Here is a 22,375-nt window from a genome sequence, read left to right as displayed (position 1 = left end):
CTCTACAGCTTTGAGTTTTTCTCTAGGCAACTCAGTCACCTGCTTGTTCTACTTTCCCTTTGTGTTTACGGGACAGGGCTTGATTTGCAGTATAGAACTGGTCAGGCAATGTTCAGTGCGTAAATTACACAAGTATATCTGAAACAGTCTTGAGGCAACTAAAAACTGCATCCCTGTGTTAAGCCCTTATCTTTCTGCTCATGATTGTTTTTTTCCCGCTCTCCGAGCAGTTCAAGACCATCAGAATAACCTTGTGCTGCTACTGGTAAATGGTTTATTTCAGCACAAGTGGGAAAAAAAAATCACATAACTTCTACCAAGATAGAATTAGAAACCTCAAGGTTAAATCTGTCAAGTTTCCAAATACAAAAAAAGAAAAATACTGTAAAATTGTGAATTCACAGAAGCATGTGTGTACTCTCTAGTCATCAAAGATATCCTGTTGTGTTTAACCTCCTTCACATTATATGAAAACCTGTAGGCTACAGTTCTCTGTGAGACTTATCTCTGCTCTAATAGTAAAAAACAATGTGGAACCAGGCAAAAATATTTAATCAGGAATATTTTCTGTGGTTTAAGAACAGGAGGGCTCCATCTGCAATCCTTATACTGATTGCTAGCTAGTGCCGTACACTCTTTTATTCCAAATAGGAGGTGGTTTTCACTTAAAGTGGTATTAAACCCAAAAACAAAAATGAAATACTGCAGCTTACCAATCATTAGATGTGGTGACCGCATTAGTTTTATTTTTTAGGCTTTTTTCCCCCTCTCTCTGGTGATCTAGCCAGTATAACACATCTCCTGTATTAGAATGTCTCTGCTCTGGATGAAGGAGCACAGGGACAACTTTGGACAGCAGCAATGTTAATATGGGGGAGGGGAGTATTAGATGTACTAGCAGATTTGGGCACTAACAAATTTAAGCCAAAATCCAGCTAACGCTTAATAAGTAGTTACAGGAAATATTTTTTTCCTTTTGGGATAAAGGTTTTACATAAATAAATAAAAGTTGATCATTTTAGGCACCCCTGTCAGTAGTAAATGGTTTGTTTCATCCCTGTAACAGCTACTTCTTCAGAACAGCTTGTTTTCATGAAAAACAACAGACTTACTAGCTGGATAACCAACTGAGAATAAAAGAAAGAAATCCTAAAAAAAGAAACGAATGCAGAGACCACATCTAAAAATGTGTAACCTGCAATATAATAAGTGTTTGCTTTTGGGTTTAATACCGCTTTATGTAAATTACTATGTTTGGAATAAACTACCAACAGAAGTAGTAAGACAGTCAACAGTAAATAGCTTTAAACATGCTTGGGACAAACATAGATCTATACTCAGACAATAAAGTTAACAAAAAAATCCCCCCCCAAAAATAAAAATAAACGAAAAAAAATGCCATACATCGCATCACCTTTTAGCCCTCCTTATGTAGACAAAGAACACATCCCTGCCATGGCCTGGTTACATGGACCACAAAAATCTAATATGCAAAAAATCGTTGGCTAAACAAGTGCTTTTTTGACCTCTACTTTTCCTTTATATTGGCTTTCCAAAATATCAAACACAGTAATATAGAGATTGGATAAAAAGTTTAGCATTACACTTTTGGTAGTAAAGTAGTACTTATAGTACAGAGATGTACAGATCGGACCAAAAAGAGGGACAACTGAGGCTGCACGAGGGACAGAGGAATTTGGTCTAAGAAGAAGGACAGTTGGGAGCTATGCCATGCTTTGTGTATTCTGAATAGTCTGCCAGACAGATCAGTGATTTGCACCTATCAATAACAAGTACAACAGCTTAACAACAACAATATCAAGTCATTAAAATGCAGCTTTTGAGCTCCTATGAAGTGAATGAGACATTGGGGTTGAATTACTAAAGCAAATTGGCTGTTCACTTTGGAAGGGAAGTTGCACTTTGCTAATGACCTTGTCCCAGAGCTTGGTGAATGTGGTGAAGTTTCACTTTGCAAAAAATACCCAGTCAGGAGCAAAGAAAATAAAAAATCTAATATTTTTCTTGATTGAATGGAAATCAGCGGAACTTCACCACATTTACTAAGCTGTGGTGGAAATTCCCTGCAAAGTGAACAGCATAACTGCCTTTAGTAAATAAAGCTCTATACACGAACATACAGCTAAAATAATATATTTACACATTACATAGCTTGCATCCATATAACATGAAACAATATACATGGCATAAACCCATTTTGGTTCAAATATTTTATTGATAACCAAAAACAAAGTACAATGAAAAGCATGTCATTTTGAGACATAGAGCTTGCAACAAAAAACACATTCAGTCAAATGTGAGGGTGACAATGAGTGTCCATATAGCTACAGGAGTAAAGATCAGGCAACTTTGGCAAACATAATGCATAGTGCATCTGTACAGCCAGGAGAGAGAGGACTTTTGGTGCAGGATGTAAATAAACAACAGAGGCCGCAGCAGTCGGATCTCAGTAAGTACACATCTGTGGAGGGGGAGGGTGGGAGCCGTTAGCTTGAGGCAAAGGGGCGGGAAGAATAACTGCACTTTGTTTTAGAGTTCACTTATCCTTTAAAGGCAAATAGCTGGGGGGAGGCTCTGTTGTGCCATAAACATGTGCTTATTTTGTTTAGTGGTTAAGCCAGCCCTGGTTGGCCCATGGAAGGTTTAGGAAGAATTCACTAGGCCCTCATCTCACCAAGGTTGAGAACCACTGCTGTAGATGATGATTGTTTTATGTAACTTTGATCGCCACAGTGGCTGTATTTAATATGTCTGGTCTAGGCCGTGCTATGCTACAGTATAAACAGTTGGCCACTGCCCCCACCGGTATATAGCGTTTGCCGCAGGGAGCACATGGAAGGGCAACGCATGTCAAACAAAACCAAAGAAAATTCCCAGCTCAACTTACCGACAAGCGTGCAACCAACAGAGTTATCCTGTCTAATAGTAAGCGTTAAAAACAGTGGTGCCATGAAGTGGCTCTGCAGCTTATGCATGTATTTGCAATGTGTGCAGACTAAACGCCTGTTTTCAACACATACTCTTAGACAGGATAATGACGCGTATACATGATCGTACATTCCGACAACAAAATCCATGTTTTTTTTTCGACGGATGTTGGCTCAAACTTGTCTTGCATACACACGGTCACACAAATCTTGTCGGAAATTGCGATCGTACATTTCCCGTCGAATCTGACCGTGTGTACGCGGCATAATTCGGTTGGTTGCTTGATGGTCGGTAAGTTGAGCTGGGAATTTTCTTTGGTTTTGTTTGATGTGCAATGCTACACCTACACTTAAAAACACAATCTGGGCCACATGATCCAACTTCTAGTGTTTTTGTGGTGTACACCTAAAAAGAGTTGGCAAGGAAATCCATCTCCAGTATGCACAACAACAGCTCAACAATATGCTATACAACAAAAAAGGGTTCATTTACTAAAGGCTATTCACTTTGAGGGCTTTGTGAATTTGGTGAAATTTTGATTTGCGAAGAAAACCCGATTACGTGCAAAGATGATAAAACAACATTTTTCCTTGCACATCATTGGATGAAGGAAGTCAGCAGAGCTTCATCTCATTCACTAAGGTTTGGGAATAATCCCCTTGCAAGGTGCAACTTCCCTTGCAAAATGAACAGTCTACAATACATGCCTTTAGCAAATGATCCCAATATATTGCTCATGCTTGGGAAACCAGTAATTCTCTAATATCCCTTATTACGTCTACCAGAGTGAAGGTTCCAAAAAGAAAATGCAGATATAGGTAGATTAAATCCTTACAACATGTATTTGTGCCTTTTGTGGAGGTATTTAAAAAAAAAAAAAAAAAAAATTTATATATATATATATATATATATATATATATATATATATATATATATATATATATATATATATATCATGATCATTACCTTACCTGTGAATGATGTGATGTCTTTGTAAATAATCCAGTGCCAGTGAAAGCTCACAGATATAAAGTTTAACAGCCTCTTCGCTAAAATGAACATTCTGCTGCAGGTGATAACGCAGATCTCCCCCCAACAGCAGGTCCACCACCATAAACATGTCTTCTTCATCCTGGAAGGAGTACCTGAAATATACGACTTTGAGTGATTGTTCTGGACGTGTGAGGGGGAGCAAGACAAAAACACAGCATATTTGTAAGATCTACTCTACTGAAAACTGTAAAACTTATATATCCTAGTCATGTCTGCTGTCATATAGAAGTTTGACCACTTGCATCTTACAGAAGGTATGTTAACTGAATTAATTAAAGAAAATGTGAGTGTCATTTGAGAAAGCCTTTCAGAGCATGGGTGACAGGTAAACAATTGAGGAGGGAAAAAGGAGGTAAAGAACAGTCAAATTGTTGACCATCTAAAAAATATGTCTCCTGACATTTTTGTTACTGTTTAGGATTCATTCTTCGGGCTGTTGAACTTCATCTACCCCTAACTTGGCTGTAATAATCAGAGCTTGGCTTTTCAGTTGTGTTACCATAGTTTCTAACCTAACTGGGTTCTCCATGTGTTTTTATGCACAATGCGCTGGATGGCAAAATGTATTTTCCTGAGAAATCAGGTTAGGGACAATGAGGACTCAACTGAACAGCTTAACTTTGGCCATAAATCCGTACCAGAGGTTGGATATATTTCACAGACAGCAGTCTGAACCTCTCTATACTCTACCAATTACTAAATAATCCATTTTGAATGAAGGCTCCTCCCTAATACATATTATTCTATAATGTGACTTGCTTTATTTTTTTTAAGATATATCACTCAACATTAAATCCTGGGGTATTTTGTATTTCAATGAACCCAATGGGCTTTTGAAAAAAGGGTCTGCTTTCCTGTTTAATTCAGACACCATTGACATACCACTGGGCATTAGCAGATCCGTTGGATGACAGTAAGGCTGTCTATTGGTAATAAAAGACTTGAGTAAATACCTTTAGCAGTCTTTTATCAGGCAATAAGTGTACTAGCTTACTGAATTTTTCAACCAAATGCTTTTGTGTTACATAGATAAGATTGTTTTATATTGCCGTCTCTCATTTATGCTGGAGGAACTGTGGCCTCTCAACCCTCTTCCACATATGGTGGGAATGCCCAGCTCTCAAAAACTTTTGGAACCAAACATTAACTCTCCTCCAGTCAATCACCCCCATGACACCTAAATTATCCTCACTGGATTTCCTTCTCGGCCTGACAATCCCCACATGGCCCAAATGTTTTCAAATCATAGCCACTCACGTCCTTATTGCTTAACGCCTAGCATTGGCAAAGAAGTGGAAAACCAAACCACCCCCAAACATCCTAGACGTAATCACAATTCAAACAACAACCTTAAAATGGAATCCGGCTTCTCCAAAGCTAAGCTCACCACTGAGAATTTCTACAAAATCTGGGACCCATGGCTCAAGGACCCCAGAAGTACACAGCTGTAATGATCCGCAGGCTTCTAATGATCTATAGCACACTCTGTTTCAGTACTTTGCCGGTAACACACACATTTCAGCACTGTGCACTCAGTAATACTATATGATAGATCAATGCGACATGTGTGATTACCTGCCAGTTCCAAGCTTCAGCATGTTTAGACTTAAATATAAGTTTGCAACTTTACCCTACAGTTTGTTACCCATAAAAGCTAACGTATAAGCATGCAATAGTTTATATTACCGTGTTCATGTGAAATAGGTACATGTCATTTATATGTACAAACCAATGTGTATACATACTATGTATGGGAATGTACTATCACATTTCCTTTATTGCTCCCTGTATGTACTCCTTTTTTTTTCTCTGCAAAATGAATAAAAATGTAAAGTTAAAAAAAAAAAATAATAAAATTTCAGCTTGAGCTATTGAGTTCTGAAAAACGTTTTTTTTCAGCAGGAGGTAAGGAAGTGAGAAAGTGTATGAAATGGAACCTAAAGCTCCACCTGCTGTCTCAAAAAGAGAATACAAAATTAGATTGCAAGCTCTAACGAGCAGGGCCTTCTGATTCCTCCTGTATTGAATTGTATTGTAACTGTACTGTCTACTCTCATGTTGTAAAGCGCTGCTCAAATTGTTAGCGCTTTATAAATACTGCATAATAATAATATGCAATATTTCATATTTACCTGATACTTTCTTAAATGTATAATTAAAAAAAAGAAATATGTGAAAAACTACTAAATATTTTCAAATTAAGATACGAAGGCTGTTCACCTCTTTATGAAAATGCTATTTGCTTGGTAGCCATACAGAAACCCTGACTTAAGCACCTACTGGGTTACTGCATTGTAACATGCACGTAGTCAGTGAAGTCAGAACATTTTATTTGCATACTTGTTCTAGGCTCCCCAAAAATGGTTATAAATTGGTTTCTTTATTATGATTATATTATTTAACAGAACTAATAATGTTAAAAGTGCTCTCGCGCTACTATGGATAAGTGAGCAAAGTATAGTGTAAATATAAGTAATATATGCAGCAAAATCTATAGTGTAACACAGAACACTCAGCAATTCAAATTAACCCTTTCGTGACTAAACCTATTTTTGAAATTTGGTGTTTACAAGTTAAAATCCGTATTTTTTGCTAGAAAATTACTTAGAGTTCCCAAACATTATATATATTTTTTTAGCAGGGAATCTAGAGAATAAAATGGAGATTGTTGCAATATTTTATATCACACGGTATTTGTGCAGCGGTGTTTTAAATGCAAATTTTTGGAAAAGGGACACTTTCATGAATTTTAAAAAATCCAAACAGTAAAGTTACCCCAATTTTTTTCTATAATGTGAAAGATGATGTTACGCCGAGTAAATAGATACCAAACATGTCACCCTTTATAATTACACGCACTCGTGGAATGGCGACAAACTACGGTACCTAAGAATTTCCATATGCAACACTTTAAATTTTTTTTATGGTTATCAGGTTAGAGTTACAGAGGAGGTCTAGTGCTAGAATTATTGCTCTCGCTCTGACGATCGCGGCAATATCTCACATGTGTGATTTGAACACCGTTTACATATGCGGGCGCGACTTCCGTATGCGTTTTCTTCGCTGCGCGAGCTCGCTTGGACGGGGGCACTTTAAAAAAAATTTTTTTATTTATTTTATTTATTTTTATACTTATAAATTGTGTTTAAAAAAACATTTTTTTTTTTACTTTTATTGCTGTCACAAGGAATGTAAACATCCCTTGTGACAGTAATAGGTGGTGACAGGTACTCTTTATGGAGGGATGGGGGGTCTAAAAGACCCCCCATCCCTCCTTTACACTTCAAAGTATTCAGATCGCCGAAAACAGCGATTCTGAACACTGTATATTTTTTTAAAACCGGCGCCATTGGCAGCCGAGTAAACGGGAAGTTTACTCACGTCACTTCCGGTCACGGCTCTATCTGGCCAATCCCTACGCGTTACGTTGCTTCTCAGAGTTGTCCCCAGTTGAAGTTGTGAGAAGCAACAGAATGCGTAGGGATTGGCCTGGATAGAGCCGTGACCGGAAGTGACGTGAGAAGGCGAGGAACAACGCCTAATTTGTTCCCTGTGTTATTTTAACCTGCTTTGTGTAAGAGTCTATGCCAATATATTTTAATAAACATATCTTTTAACCTGACATACTGCACTATTGGAGGTCCTTCTCCCCCCCTTGTTCCCTCTGCACTGAGGTACCGCCCTGTACTGTGAACCGCTGCAATCTGAGAAGAAATACTGATGTAATATACCATCCAGAGGGACCACATCCTTTATCCAGGGAAGTCGGGAGATCCCCCTAGTGGTGACTGCATGTTATAGCCAACATTGAGGTAAGAGTTCGGGGAGACGAGACTATTAAAGAAGCCACAATAGGACTACGAAAAAATTACCTGCACTATTGAACCTCATTATTCTCCATTCATTGCAAGAATTATTGGACTTATTTATTATTATTGTGTATGCAATTTGAAGTGTATTGATTTGTTGTAACTTTACCAGGTTATATATACTTAATTATATTCATACCAGGTCATCTTTAATATATGCACAAAGATACCAAGAACACTGTGAGCTAACACACGATAAAAATGTAATTTATTGTTCATATATATTAATTTCATTATATCTCAGCTATCACCTATTTTATTTCACCTTGTTATTATCAACACTCTCCTGAAGTTCATATTTTGAATGATTTATCACGATTTGCGTGAAATCACTTTATTAATTTCTTATTTAACAGAACTGGCAACACTTGAATTTAGAAAAAAAACGGTAAAAGAAAAAAAAAAGTTCAAAAAATGATTTAAATTTTCAATTAACTAACCTTCAAAATTCAATCCACAGTAATCTTTAAGTATATGGCACACTGAGATTAGCTTTCTCCCCTTTTCTCTGTAGTTGTATTTCTCTAAGCTTCTTACACGCTTTATGTCAAATGACATACATAAATGTAGACTTCTTCAGAAAAATTAAAGATGATTATGCTCTATTTATATATAACCCCTTTTTTCATTTACAACGCAGACCTATGGATCCAATTGCATGTTATATAACTGAAAAGAGTTCAGTATAATGAGACAGGCAGCAGAGCCCACCAGGTTTGAGAATGAAAAGGAAATATATCCATTCATGAAGAACATGAGTTAAAAGGCATGCCTTTCGGGCCAAAAATTATCAGCAGAAGCAGATCTTGCATCAAAACACAAGGTCCATTTATCTGTGAACCCCCCACTGTGTAATTACAAAATGCTAAGTAAAAGCTATGAAAAAAAAATTTTTTTAAGAAAAATGTAAAAAAATGTTATGTCTTGACTTGATTTTATGGCTTATGTCTTGACTTCCAGCAGGTTTGCCTAGCTGTGCGCCTCTCCGTGGGATCCTGAGAAAACTGAGGATTTCAAATCCTGCGAGAATGCATTCCTGCATAGTGCTGGAGCGTCTTCTGAAGGAAATTGGGATTTTCAGTTTTCCCAGGGTCTCTTGGTGAGGCCCATTGATACCTGTGCCTACACCAAGCAGGCATAAGCAAAGGGGTAAGGCAAATATTTTTTTTAATTCGAGCTTTGATTTAAGCAATAGTCGGTTTAAAAAGATGAAAACTTAAAACAAAAGTCTACTCTTTTTTTGTTTTTACACACAAAATTTAGACTGCCTTTCTAATTGCATTCTACAATCAAGATCTGCAGTGTTTTTCAAAATAAACATATGATATATGTTAATAAGAACCATACCTTATTTAGCCTATTGGACAATTTTACCCCCTTCCTGTCCAGGCCAATTTTCAGCTTTCAGTGCTGTCACACTTTGAATGACAAATGTGGTCATGCTACACTGAACCCATATTACAATTTTTTTCACACAAATAAAAAAAATAGAGCTTTCTTTTTGTGGTATTTAATCATCACTGGGTTTTTTATTTTTTGCTAAACAAACAAAAAAATACTGAAAATTTAGAAAAAAAAGAAAATGTTTTCATAGTTTGTGTTTGTGCTTTGTCTTGCAAACAGGTAATTTTTCACTTTCATTGATGTGCGCTAATGAGGCTGCACTGATAGGCTGCACTGATGGGTGGCACTGATGGGCACTGATGAGGTGGCACTGATAGGTGACACTGATGGGTACTGATAGGTGGCACTGATGGGCACTCATTGGGCAGCCCTGGTGGGCACTTATGAGGAGGCACTGATGAGGCTGCACTGAATGGCACTGATAGGTGGCATTGAAGGGCACTGATAGGTAGCACTGATTGGTGGTACTGATGGACACTGATAGGCGGCACTGATGGGCACTGATCAGGTGGCACTGGTGGGCACTAATGAGGAGGCACTGATGAGGCTGCACTGATGGGCACTGATGGGCTCTGATAGGTATCACTGAAGGGCACTGATAGGTAGCACTAATAGGTGGCACTGATGGGCACTGATAGGCACTGGTAGGTGGCACTGATGGGCACTGATAGGCAGCACTGATAGGGGGCACTGATGAGGAGGCACTGATGGGCAGCACTGATGGGCATGGATTGGCAGCGCTGATGGGCATTGATTGGCAGTACTGATGAGCACTGACTGGCAGCACTGGTGGGCATTGATTGGCAGCACTGATGAACACTGATTGGCAGCACTGATGGTACTGATTAGCAGCACTGATGGGCACCGATTGGCAGCACTGATGGGCACTGATTGGCAGCACTGGTGAGCACTGATTGTCAGCACTGATGGGCACTGATTGGAAGCACTGGTGAGCACTGATTGGCAGCACTGGTGGGCACTGTTGGGCTGCACTGATAATTAGGACACAGATAATCAGTGCCCTGATTATCAGTGCCAATGTCCCTTTAACACAAGCCTGTTATCGTCTCTCTTCTTCTCTCCTCATGCTGTCAGCATGAGGAAAGAAAAGCAAATAACTGACCTGTATTTACATCCATGATCAGCTGTCACTGGACACAGCTGATCACGTGGTAAAGTGCTGCTGTGATTGGCCCTTTACCCCAACATGTGATCAACTGAGTCTGAAGGGCAGGAAGTGGATAAATTATTATTATAATAGAAAATCACAACAGCTGTTTTTCTAATTAATACATCATCAACCTGATAGATGGCAGAAACCCTTTACAAAGCTGTTCCTAGGACAGGCTTCCAGAAATGTGGAATTTAAGTAATTTTAAATATTGCAAAAAGGAGAGCCAGTAAATATTGCAGAAATGTTCAAAAGCCATGTGCTTCATATTGCATATTAATTGAATTTTGAACAAAGGAATCTTTCATTATGGTTTTATCTGCTGACTATGGAGTTCTTCAGAGAATGGTGGATTCAAGAATACTACCCACTATCATTCCCTTCAAATTATATTTTAATGATATGCTATAACAAATGCACAGGCAAGCAGCATTTTTACAGGTGCATTGTGAGGATGAGTGTACTACAGAAATATGATCAGACTGGCACTGTTCAAAGCTATCTTTTGCCCAGTGGGACATGTCTTTGTTCTGCAAAAATAGTGTTCATTAACCGCTTCAGCCCCGGAAGATTTTACCCCCTTCCTGACCAGAGCACTTTTTGTGATTCGGCACTGCGTTGATTTAACTGACAATTGCGCGAACGTGCGATGTGGCTTCCAAACGAAATTGATGTCCTTTTTTCCCTATAAATAGAGCTTTCTTTTGGTGGTATTTGATCACCTCTGCGATTTTAATTTTTTGCGCTATAAACAAAATAAAAGCGACAATTTTGAAAAAACGCATTATTTTTTACATTTTGCTATAATAAATATCCCTTAAAAAATATATTTAAAAAAAACATTTTTTCCTCAGTTTAGGCCGATCCATATTCTTCTACATATTTTTGGTAAAAAAAATATCGTAATAAGCGTTTATTGATTGGTTTGCGCAAAAGTTATAGCGTTTACAAAATAGGGGATAGTTTATGGCATTTCTATTAATAATTTTTTTTTACTAGTAATGGTGGCGATCAGCTATTTTTATTGTGACTGCGACATTATGGCGGACATGTGGGACATTTTTGACACATTTTTGGGACCATTGTCATTTATACAGCAATCAGTGCTATAAAAATGCATTGATTCCTGTGTAAATGACACTGGCAGTGAAGGGGTTAACCACTAGGGGGCAGGGAGGGGTTAAGTCAGTACTAGGGATGTGTTCTAACTGTAGGGGGGATGGGCTAGCTGTGACACATCACTGATCTCTGCTCCCGATGACAGGGAGCAGAGATCAGTGACACTGTCACTAGGCAGAACGGGGAGATGCTGTTTACATCAGCATCTCCCTGTTCGTCCTCTCCATGAGGCAACCGCGGGTATCCCCGCGGCGATCGAGTCCGCAGGACCCGCGACCCGACTCATGAAGCTCCCGGTTGGCACTGCGTGCGCCGGCGGCGGCACGCACGCAATGACACGGCGGGAAATTCAAAGGGACGTACCTGTACGCCCATTTGCCCAGCAGTGCCATTCTGCCGACGTACATCGGCGTGTGGCGGTCGGGAAGTGGTTAAAGAAGAGTTCCACTTTACACTTTTTTTTTTTAAATTATCATATGTGGCACTGAATGGTCTTATACAATATATTAAAACAGAAAGGAGTCCTATGGCATCTTCTGTGACCTAACATATTATATAAAATACTGCATTCAGAGCTGTGAAATAATAATATCTCTCTCGTAAGGAAGTTACAGTGGGGCAAAAAAGTATTTAGTCAGCCACCAATTGTGCAAGTTCTCCCACTTTAAAAGATGAGAGAGGCCTGTAATTGTCATCATAGGTTATACCTCAACTATGAGAGACAAAATATGGAAACAAATCCAGATAATCACAGTCTGATTTTTGAAAGAATTTATTTGCAAATTATAGTGGAAAATAAGTATTTGGTCACCTACAAACAAGCAAGATATCTGGCTCTCACAGACCTGTATCTTCTTCTTTAAACGGGGGTCCACCTATCTATCATTTTTTTTTTTTGGAGTTCATTCACAAACTTTTCTTCTCATGATTATCTACTCACATGTTCTGTGTAATAAGTCCGCCTGTGTCCGATTTCGTTGTAAAGAATAAAATTCACTGAAGGCGGTTTCCATCTTCATTGTGGGCATTTGAAGCCCACAAGCATGTATTTCCTGGATGCGGTGAATGCTGTGCTCCCAGCACAATGCATGCTGGGAAGCCTGAGACTAGCTCCCAGGGGACTGTGGGAGGTCTGGGAGAGGCTAGAAACACGCCTACTCCCATGGGAGGAAAACCAGGAAGTGCTAAGAAGATTAGAAAAAAAAAGGTAATTACGGCGATTTAAATTTTTTTACACAGCATGTCAGCATCTAGGCAAGGAACAGAATGCATAGAGATAATATTCAAAATTTGGGTGGAACCCCGCTTTAAAAGGCTCCTCTGTCCTCCACTCATTACCTGTACTAATGGCACCTGTTTGAACTTGTTATCAGTATAAAAGACACCTGTCCACAACCTAAAACAGTCACACTCCAAACTCCACTATGGTGAAGACCAAAGAGCTGTCGAAGGACACCAGAAACAAAATTGTAGACCTGCACCAGGCTGGGAAGACTGAATCTGCAATAGGCAAGCAGCTTGGTGTGAAGAAATCAACTGTGGGAGCAATAATTAGAAAATGGAAGACATACAAGACCACTGATAACCTCCCTCGATCTGGGGCTCCACGCAAGATCTCACCCCATGGGGTCAAAATGATCACAAGAACGGTGAGCAAAAATCCCAGAACCACACGGGGGGGACCTATTGAATGACCTGCAGAGAGCTGGGACCAACTTAACAAAGGCTACCATCAGTAACACACTACACCGCCAGGGACTCAGATCCTGCAGTGCCAGATGTGTCCCCCTGCTTAAGCCAGTACATGTCCAGGCCCATCTGAGGTTTGCTAGAGAGCTTTTGGATGATCCAAGAGAGGATTGGGAGAATGTCATATGGTCAGATGAAACCAAAGTAGAACTGTTTGGTAGAAACACAACTCGTCGTGTTTGGAGGAGAGAGAATGCTGAGCTGCAACCAAAGAACACCATACCTTCTGTGAAGCATGGGGGTGGCAACATCATGCTTTGGGGCTGTTTCTCTGCAAAGGGAACAGGACGACTGATCCGTGTACATGAAAGAATGAATGGGGCTATGTATCGTGAGATTTTGAGTGCAAACCTCCTCCCATCAGCAAGGGCATTGAAGATGAAACGTGGCTGGGTCTTTCAGCATGACATCCCAAACACACCACCCAGGCAATGAAGGAGTGGCTTCGTAGGAAACATTTCAAGGTCCTGGAGTGGCCTAGACTCCAGGTCTCCAGACCTCAACCCCATAGAAAACCTTTGGAGGGAGTTGAAAGTCCGTGTTGCCCAGCGACAGCCCCAAAACATCACTGCTCTAGAGGAGATCTGCATGGAGGAATGGGCCAACATACCAGCAACAGTGTGTGATAACCTTGTGAAGACTTACAGAAAACGTTTGACCTCTGTCATTGCCAACAAAGGATATATAACAAAGTATTTAGATGAACTTTTGATATTGACCAAATACTTATTTTCCACCATACTTTGCAAATAAATTCTTTCAAAAATCAGACAATGTGATTGGATTTGTTTCCACATTTTGTCTCTCATAGTTGAGGTATACCTATGATGACAATTACAGGCCTCTCTCACCTTTTTAAGTGGGAGAACTTGCACAATTAGTGGCTGACTAAATACTTTTTTTCCCCACTGTATAACAGTTTGGTCTAATTTTATTTACATAGTTACATAGTAGGTAAGGTTGAATAAAGACAATAGTCCATCCAGTTCAACCTATGTACGTGTACGTGTGTCAGTGTCTATAATTATTTCCCATATCCCTGTACAGTTGTGCTCATAAGTTTACATACCCTGGCAGAATTTATGATTTCTTGGCCATTTTTCAGAGAATATGAATGATAACACAAAAACTTTTCTTTCACTCATGGTTAGTGTTTGACTGAAGCCATTTATTATCAATCAACTGTGTTTACTCTTTTTAAATCATAATGACAACAGAAACTACCCAAATCACCCCGATCAAAAGTTTTCATACCCCAGTTCTTAATACCCCGTATTGCCCCCTTTAACATCAATGACAGCTTGAAGTCTTTTGTGGTATTTGTGAATGAGGCTCTTTATCTTCTCAGATGGTAAAGCTGCCTGTTCCTCTTGGCAAAAAGCCTCCAGTTCCTGTAAATTCTTGGGCTGTCTTGCATGAACTGCACGTTTGAGATCTCCCCAGAGTGGCTTAATGATATTGAGGTCAGGAGACTGAGATGGCCAATCCAGAACCTTCAATTTATTCTGCTGTAGCCAATAACAGGTTGACTTGGCCTTGTGTTTTGGATCATTGTCATGTTGGAATGTCCAAGTACATCCCATGCGCAGCTTCCTGACTGATGAATGCAAATGTTCCTCCAGTATTTTTTGATAACATACTGCATTCATCTTGCCATCAATTTTGATCAAATTCCCTGTGCCTTTGTAGCTCACACATCCCCAAAACATCAGTGATCCACCTCTGTGTTTCACAGTAGGAATGGTGTACCTTTCATCATAGGCCTTGTTGACTCCTCTCCAAATGTAGCATTTATGGTAGTGGCCAAAATGCTCAATTTTGGTCTCATCACTCCAAATGACTTTGTGCCTGAAGGTTTAAAGCTTGTCTCTGTGCTGTTTGGCATATTGTAAGCGGGATACTTTGTGGCATTTGTGTAGTAATGGCTTTCTTCTGGCGACTCGACCATGCAGCCCATCTTTCTTCAAGTGCCTCCTTATTGTGCATCTTGAAACAGCCACACCACATGTTTTCAGAGAGTCCTGTATTTCATCTGAAGTTATTTGTGGGTTTTTCTTTGCATCCCAAACAATTTTCCTGGCAGTTGTGGCTGAAATTTCAATTGGTCTACCTGACCGTATTTTGGTTTCAACAAAACCCCTCATTTTCCACTTCTTGAATAGAGTTTAAACACTGCCGATTGCCATTCTCAATTCCTTGTATATCTTTTTATATCCCATTCCTGTTTTATACAGTTCAACTACCTTTTCCCGCAGATCCTTTGACAATTCTATACTTTACCCATGACTCAGAATCCAGAAACGTCAGTGCAGCACTGGATGAAAGATGCAAGGGTCTGTCAGGAGTCCAGAAACTCATTGGCCTTTTATACACACACACTAATTACAAGCAAACAGATCACAGATGAGGATGGTTACCTTTAATAGCCATTCAAACCCCTTTGTGTCAACTTGTGTGCATATTAAATACAAAAGTGGAGCAGCGCTGTGACAAAGAAAGTGAAAAAGTATATGTGATATACCCAAATCAAATAAATAAATAAATGAGTAAATACTAGACCCAAGTTTGCACTAGGTACCAAAGTTCATATAAATAGGTAGAAAAAGTCCAATCCAAGATCAATCATAAGTAGTAGACAAAATGGGAAGCGTAGATAGGTAGAAATCCAAATACATCAATATGTCCTTCACCGCACCACTGTGGTATTGATAAAAATGCGCGCTTACCAAACTGCAAGCTTAAAAAAGCTTGCGACCTTAACCCGGTCGGGGCCTTTCAGGATGGAACCATCAAAGGAAAACACACATCACCTTCGCTTGGATTAAGCACGCTCACCACCAATTATCACTGTTTTATGGAGATGTACCCCTGGCTAGGGATAAACCTCGAGAGAGGTGTACCAAGAAAAGAGGGAAAGCACCATAGCGTAATCCAGCTTTCACGGTTTATTAAAATCAAAACTAGTAAATTGCACTTACATTCAGAAAGGTAAACAATAACACATAAGCCGGCCGGCTAGAAGCGAACGCCCGTCCTACAGGCTGTGGATGCAGCACGTCAGCACGTCAGCACGCCCGACGTACGTTTCGTCACACTCTGACGTCGTCTGGGGCACGGGCGACGCACTGACGTGTCGCATTAATATAATAGAACACCGTAGCCAGGCCTCGTACTGAGGACGGGACCGGAAATCACCTTGCGTTCCACTGGTTTAGGGGCGGATGACAAAGAAACGCCATCTTGGATGTGGGATTAACCGTAACATCCTATACCAATGTAAACAAGCGGAAAAAAAACAATAAATAAAACTAATAAATAATAAATGAATACATAGGTTAATCATTAGCTGATAAAAACCAAACTTTACATAGATTTAATAAAATTAAAATTAAAAATTAAAAGTGGGAATTAAAAAATTAAAAATTTTTTTAAAAAAAATTTTTTTTGGATGACATCATTCGCCAGTGTGACCATTGGTGAAGAAAATACCAAACCACAATGAACATTTTCAGGATAGTAAATCGTAGGGGAAAGGAAGGTGATTTGTTCCCACATATAAAGAGCACTAAATCGACCTTAACACAGATCCCATTTAAAGTAACACAACCAGAAAAAATATAAATACATTCGACATATAACTAACCCCAAACAAGGATACCAAATCTATACAAGCAATAATGGGGCACATACCCCATTGTGTGCATATTATCAGGCCAAAATCACCAGGGTATGTAAACTTTAGATCAGTGTCATTTTGGTAGTTTCTGTTGTCATTATGATTTAAAAAGAGTAAAGACAGTTGACTGATAATAAATGGCTTCAGCCAAACACTAACTATGAATGAAAGAAATGTTTTTGTGTTATCATTCATATTCCCTGAAAATGGCCAAGAAATCATAAATTCTGCCAGGGTATGTAAACTTATGTGCACAACTGTATGTTGTGTTCTTTAAGATGCACATCCAAGAGCCTTTAAAAAATATCCATACTGCCCGCAGCCACCACCAATTTTGCCCTGACAGTGAAAAACTCCCTCTGCAGTTTAAGGTTAAACCGTGTCTCCTCCAATCTCATTGTGTGGCCCTGTGTCCTGTTACACTCCCTAAGACTAAATAGTTTTTTTTCCTATGCTGGGATCACAATTGAGGTATTTATAAATCGCTACCATGTCCCCTCTCAAGAGTCGCTTCTCCAGCGAGAATAAATTTAGTGCTTATAGTTGTTAGTCGTAATTAAGGTCCTCCAGTCCCCTTATTCATTTTGATGCACTTCTTTGGACTCTCTCCAGTTCCAGCACATCCCTTCTGAGGACTGGTGACCAGAACTGGACAGACTACTCCAGATGTGGCCTAACCAGAGTTTTATAAAGTTTTATTTTAGTTTCATTTTATCTCTGGAGTATATCCCTTTTTTTTTTTAATGCATGCTTAAATTCTGCCGGCTTTGGTAGCCGTAGCTTGACATTGTATACTATTGCTCAGTCTGTCTTCTACTAGCACCCCCAGATCTTTCTCCATTGTTGAGTCCCCCAGCGGTTCTCCCCCTAGTGAGTAGTTTGCATTTATGTTTTTTGCCCCCCGAGTGCATTACCTTACATTTCTCCAAATTAAACCTAATTTGCCATGTAGTTGCCCACTCCGTTTTTTTCTTCAGGTCTTTCTGTAAAATTTCTATATCCTGATGTGAAGTTATTACCCTACTTATTTTTCTGTAAAAAAATGCAAAAACTGAGATTGAGCTATTTATCCCATCCTCTATATCATTTATTAATAAATTGAATAGAATTGGTTCCAAGACAGAACATTGGGGTACCCCACTTACAACTCCAGACCAGTCTGAGTACAAGTTATTTATCACCACCCTTTGGATGCACCCCTGTAACCAGTTTTTTTACCCAAGAACAAACCTTATGGTCCATGCCTGCAGACCTCAGCTTGTAAATTAAGTGTTTATGGGGAACTGTATCAAATTATTTTGCAAAATCCAGATAGACCAAATCCACAGGCCTTCCCCTATCTAGATGGCCGCTCACTTTCTCGTAGAATGTTAGCAGATTGGTCTGGCAGGAACGACCCTTCGTAAACCCACGCTGATTACTACTAATGATACTTGATTTAATAGATAATGATTTCATTTTTTATTTGTTTTTGTTGTTTTACATCCGTTTTAATAATAAAAACAGTCTATATTGTTTTACAAATTGACTTTTAATATAATTTGTGACATAGACTTCTCAGAATACTATTAGTTAGCTAGAGAGAAAGGAGAACAGATGAAAATTGCTATGAGATATCATTTGTCTGATTAAAATCTTGGATTGAGCCATCTGATAAGAGATGAGTCTCTGCTGTGATGACTCAATGGGGTTGATTCGGTAAAACTGGAGAGTGGAAAATCTGGTGCAGCTCTGCATAGAAACCAGTTTTATTTTTATTTTTTTGTCAAAGCTTAAATGAGTTGTAAAGTCTCAGTGTTTTTCACTTTAATGCATTCTATACATTAAGGTGAAAATCTTCCGTGCTGCAGCAGCCCCCCAGAGCCCCCTTTTTACTTACCTGAACCCGATCTTTCCATCGACGGGGACGAGCAGAGCAGCTCCTGCTGCTGTCTCGGGTCCTCACTGGATAGATAGCTGAAGTTAGACGCTGATTGGCTACCATGCATAGCTGCACCAGATTGTGCACTCTCTAGTTTTAGTAAATCAACCCCATTGGGGGTTGGTTTACTAAAAGATTACAAGACTGTTCAAATGGGCATTTAAATCCATATCAATGTGGATTCAAAGTTTAATAGATTTACATTTTTTTTAATCCTGACCATAATAAATTAATAAAAAAAGAAAGAAAGAAAATATGTATAAAACCTAATACTTTTAATGAGATATCTTGAACACAGATAATAATGAATGTGACTGATAGGATTTGCCAGAGTTAAAGGGGAATTCAACTTTTGATTAAAAAAAAAAAATAATAATAATAATACAGCATATACAATTTCCACACAAGCCATTTTTGTAATTTAATGGTATTAAAATTACTATTCCATTTGTAGTCTAAATGTGCAAAATATGTGTCACCGGCGCAAAAATAAATAATGTGTTTTTAAAATTTTAATGTGTTCTTTAAATGTATGCGTTGGATCTGCTGCAGTCATAAATTCCCCACCAATGGTATGGGATAAACAATGTAATATTATAGTGAATAAGTGCACCAACCCCAAAAATTAATAAATATACCCGTGACAGTAATTACTAATTACATCCATCAATTATATATCATTCATTGTTAATTAAAACATGAAAGAAACTGTAAATAACTGTATAGATATTGGAGAAAAAGTCCCAGTGATCCTCTTCAAAAATGGGTAATCAAACCCACGTGCGCAAATCTAAATCCGTGTTGAAAAGACTTCCATCCAAAGAATATTGCGAAATGATGGCAGTTTTTTTTCTATGAGATTTTAAGATCACTCAAAGGTGGAGACACATGGAATGATTATTGAGATAATGGTTGGGAAACCCCAGATATTTTCCAACGAGAAAAGTAACTGATCCAGGCATAAACTGAGGCTTTTTGATTATTGTTTTTTGGTGAGTGTTCATTTTGGAAGGTGGTGGTGTATCATGGATTGGTGGAAGTCTTTTCAACATGGATTTAGATTTGTGCACGTGGGTTTAATTACCCATTTTTAAAGGATCACTGGAACTTTTATTTTTGTTATTTACAGTTTCTTTCATGTTTTAATTAACAATGAATGATATATAATTGATGGGTGTAATTATTAATTACTGTCACAGGTATATTTATACATTTTTGGGATTGGCTCAGTTATTTACTATAATATTACATTTGTAGTCAAAAGCCACTGTAATTTTATAAAACTCAATGCAATAATTCAATGCAATATAGCAAACTGGAATACCACTAGTGTACAGAACGCCCTTGTAAATGTAATTTCCTGCTTGTTTGGTTGGCTCACTGATTAGTAAAATTGTAGGCAACCTCTGCAATAGAAGTTTATTTTACCCTTTTAATGAGTTCTAAAGAGACAGATACTGCAACTTTCCTCAACAGAACACTGGAAGTGCACAAGGTGGTTATATTAAGCGCAGACCCTCCCATTCAAGAATCAGTCTTGCTAGGTCATAGTGGAGCAAACATTTTTTTTTCTTCAGAACAGAAAAAAGATAGGAATCTGCTACAAAGTTAAAGTCCTTGCTATGTACATAGATCACCCAGGGGGATTTTATTTATCCTGAAATATAACTAAAGATTGTAAGCATGTGTGCAATTTTGTCTTTTTGAAAGTCTCCATTTTGCCATATGACAATGCCCAAAACAAGATTTATACTTGTTTATGTTTACATAAAAAGATTAAAAAGTCCAAGCAAGAGTCATAATTTTCTATAAACTTGTTACTTCCATAGGAAATCAATTAATTGCTTAAGGGTGGTCATTATTCTTAAAATAAATCTGCAATTCCAGCTGTTCAGTAACAGTTTTACAAACAGACTAATTATCTTTTGTATCGCCCTGTACCAAGTTGTTGTGTGCATGCAGCTATGATGACATATTATTGGTTTATTTGGACATGGGTAATTAATATCAATTAGCAAAATGGTTCAGTTATATTTCATTGCAGATACAACTGAACACTAGGGAAAAAATAATGTTTTTGTTTCTCTCCATGGTAAAAGAAAATGTACTTTCATTACAAATATATGATAATAGTATTTGGTCAATTTTTATTTTATCTTATTTCACTGACTATATATATATATATATATATATATATATATATATATGGGACGCCTGCCTTTACACGCACATTAACTTTAATGGCATGCCAGTCTTAGTCAGTAAGGTTTCATATTGAGTTGGCCCACCCTTTGCAGCTATAGCAACTTCAACTGTTCTGGGAAGGCTGTCCACAAGGTTTAGGATTGTTTCTATGGGAATGTTTGATCATTCTTCCAAAAGTGCATTTGTGAGGTCAGGCAATGTTGAACCTGTTATAGCTGCAAAGGGTGGGCCAACTTACTATTAAACCCTGTGGACTGGGATGCCATTAAAGTTCATGTGCGTGTAAAGACAGGGTTCCTAATACCTTTGGTAATATTGTGTATATATATATATATATATATATATATATATATATATATATATATAATATATATATACTTTTTTTTTATTATTCACATAAAAGTTTGATTCTAGAAATAGAAATTTAGTCCCAGATGCATTAATGAGCCTGTATTTTAAAATCATGCTGGGCTTTCCAATAATCTAATAGGTAAGCCCACCACTACTATTATGCTTTCTGGGATATTGTTTTCATTAATAGTTATGATGTTGACATTCTTACAAATATAGGAGGAGGATATCTACCCCTTCTGCTGGATTTAGGTTCATTTAGAGTAAACTTTTCCTGAAGGAAACACACCATTTCCTCTTCTTCCAACTGCTAGTTGCCTGGCTGTCATTCTAACCCTCTTCTTCAATATTTTAAGTCACTAACCCAAAAAAAGTATGTAGATAAAGACTACTGGAACATATATTGGTTTCCTGACTAACATAATTGCGTAGAGAATACTAGAGCCAGATGTTTACCAACATACCAACAAGAGAACTAGCATTTTCAGAAGGAAGTCAGGAATGACAGATTTTATGCTATTCTTCTTAACAGAACATAATTTGAAAGAAAGATACTTGACACAGGACAGGCCTAGTATGAAGCTCCATTTGCTGGCTGCAATTATTTAATAGGAAATAGCAATAAACATTATTCCCTATTGACCCAATAGATTAGAATTAAAACATTTTTTAAATGTTTCTTTTTTTAGTATAAAACATAGTAAGAAGAATGTATAAAAGCCAAGATACAAAATTTGCTGTGGAATTATTGGCAAGCAGAGAAATTCTGTTGCCTACCTAGAGGAATGCTGTTGCAAGACTTCAATAAAAGTTCAAAGCATCATGCTTGAAAGCACCTCAAGGCATATTTATTCTTTTTGCTCTGACTAATTCTTCCAGAAAGTAAATATCCCTATACTTATCGGGAA

The 22,375-nt window shown here is 38.2% G+C and overlaps 1 protein-coding gene across 2 annotated transcripts in view; it reads right to left on the bottom strand.

Moving 5' to 3' along the window:
• Window positions 1-22,375, bottom strand: part of STK32B (serine/threonine kinase 32B) — a 335,065-nt gene that overhangs the window by 199,999 nt on the left and 112,691 nt on the right. For both annotated transcript variants that reach the window (XM_073610257.1, XM_073610249.1), the window contains one exon: window positions 3,921-4,094. In XM_073610257.1, the coding sequence (XP_073466358.1) occupies window positions 3,921-4,094 (174 nt within the window). The remainder of the gene's footprint in view (window positions 1-3,920; window positions 4,095-22,375) is intronic.

The sequence above is a fragment of the Aquarana catesbeiana genome, linkage group LG01 (genome assembly GCF_042186555.1).
Source record: "Aquarana catesbeiana isolate 2022-GZ linkage group LG01, ASM4218655v1, whole genome shotgun sequence".
Classification (NCBI taxonomy): Eukaryota; Metazoa; Chordata; class Amphibia; order Anura; family Ranidae; genus Aquarana; species Aquarana catesbeiana.
Note: the sequence above shows the minus strand (reverse complement) of the source record. Positions and strands in the feature narration are given on the sequence as shown.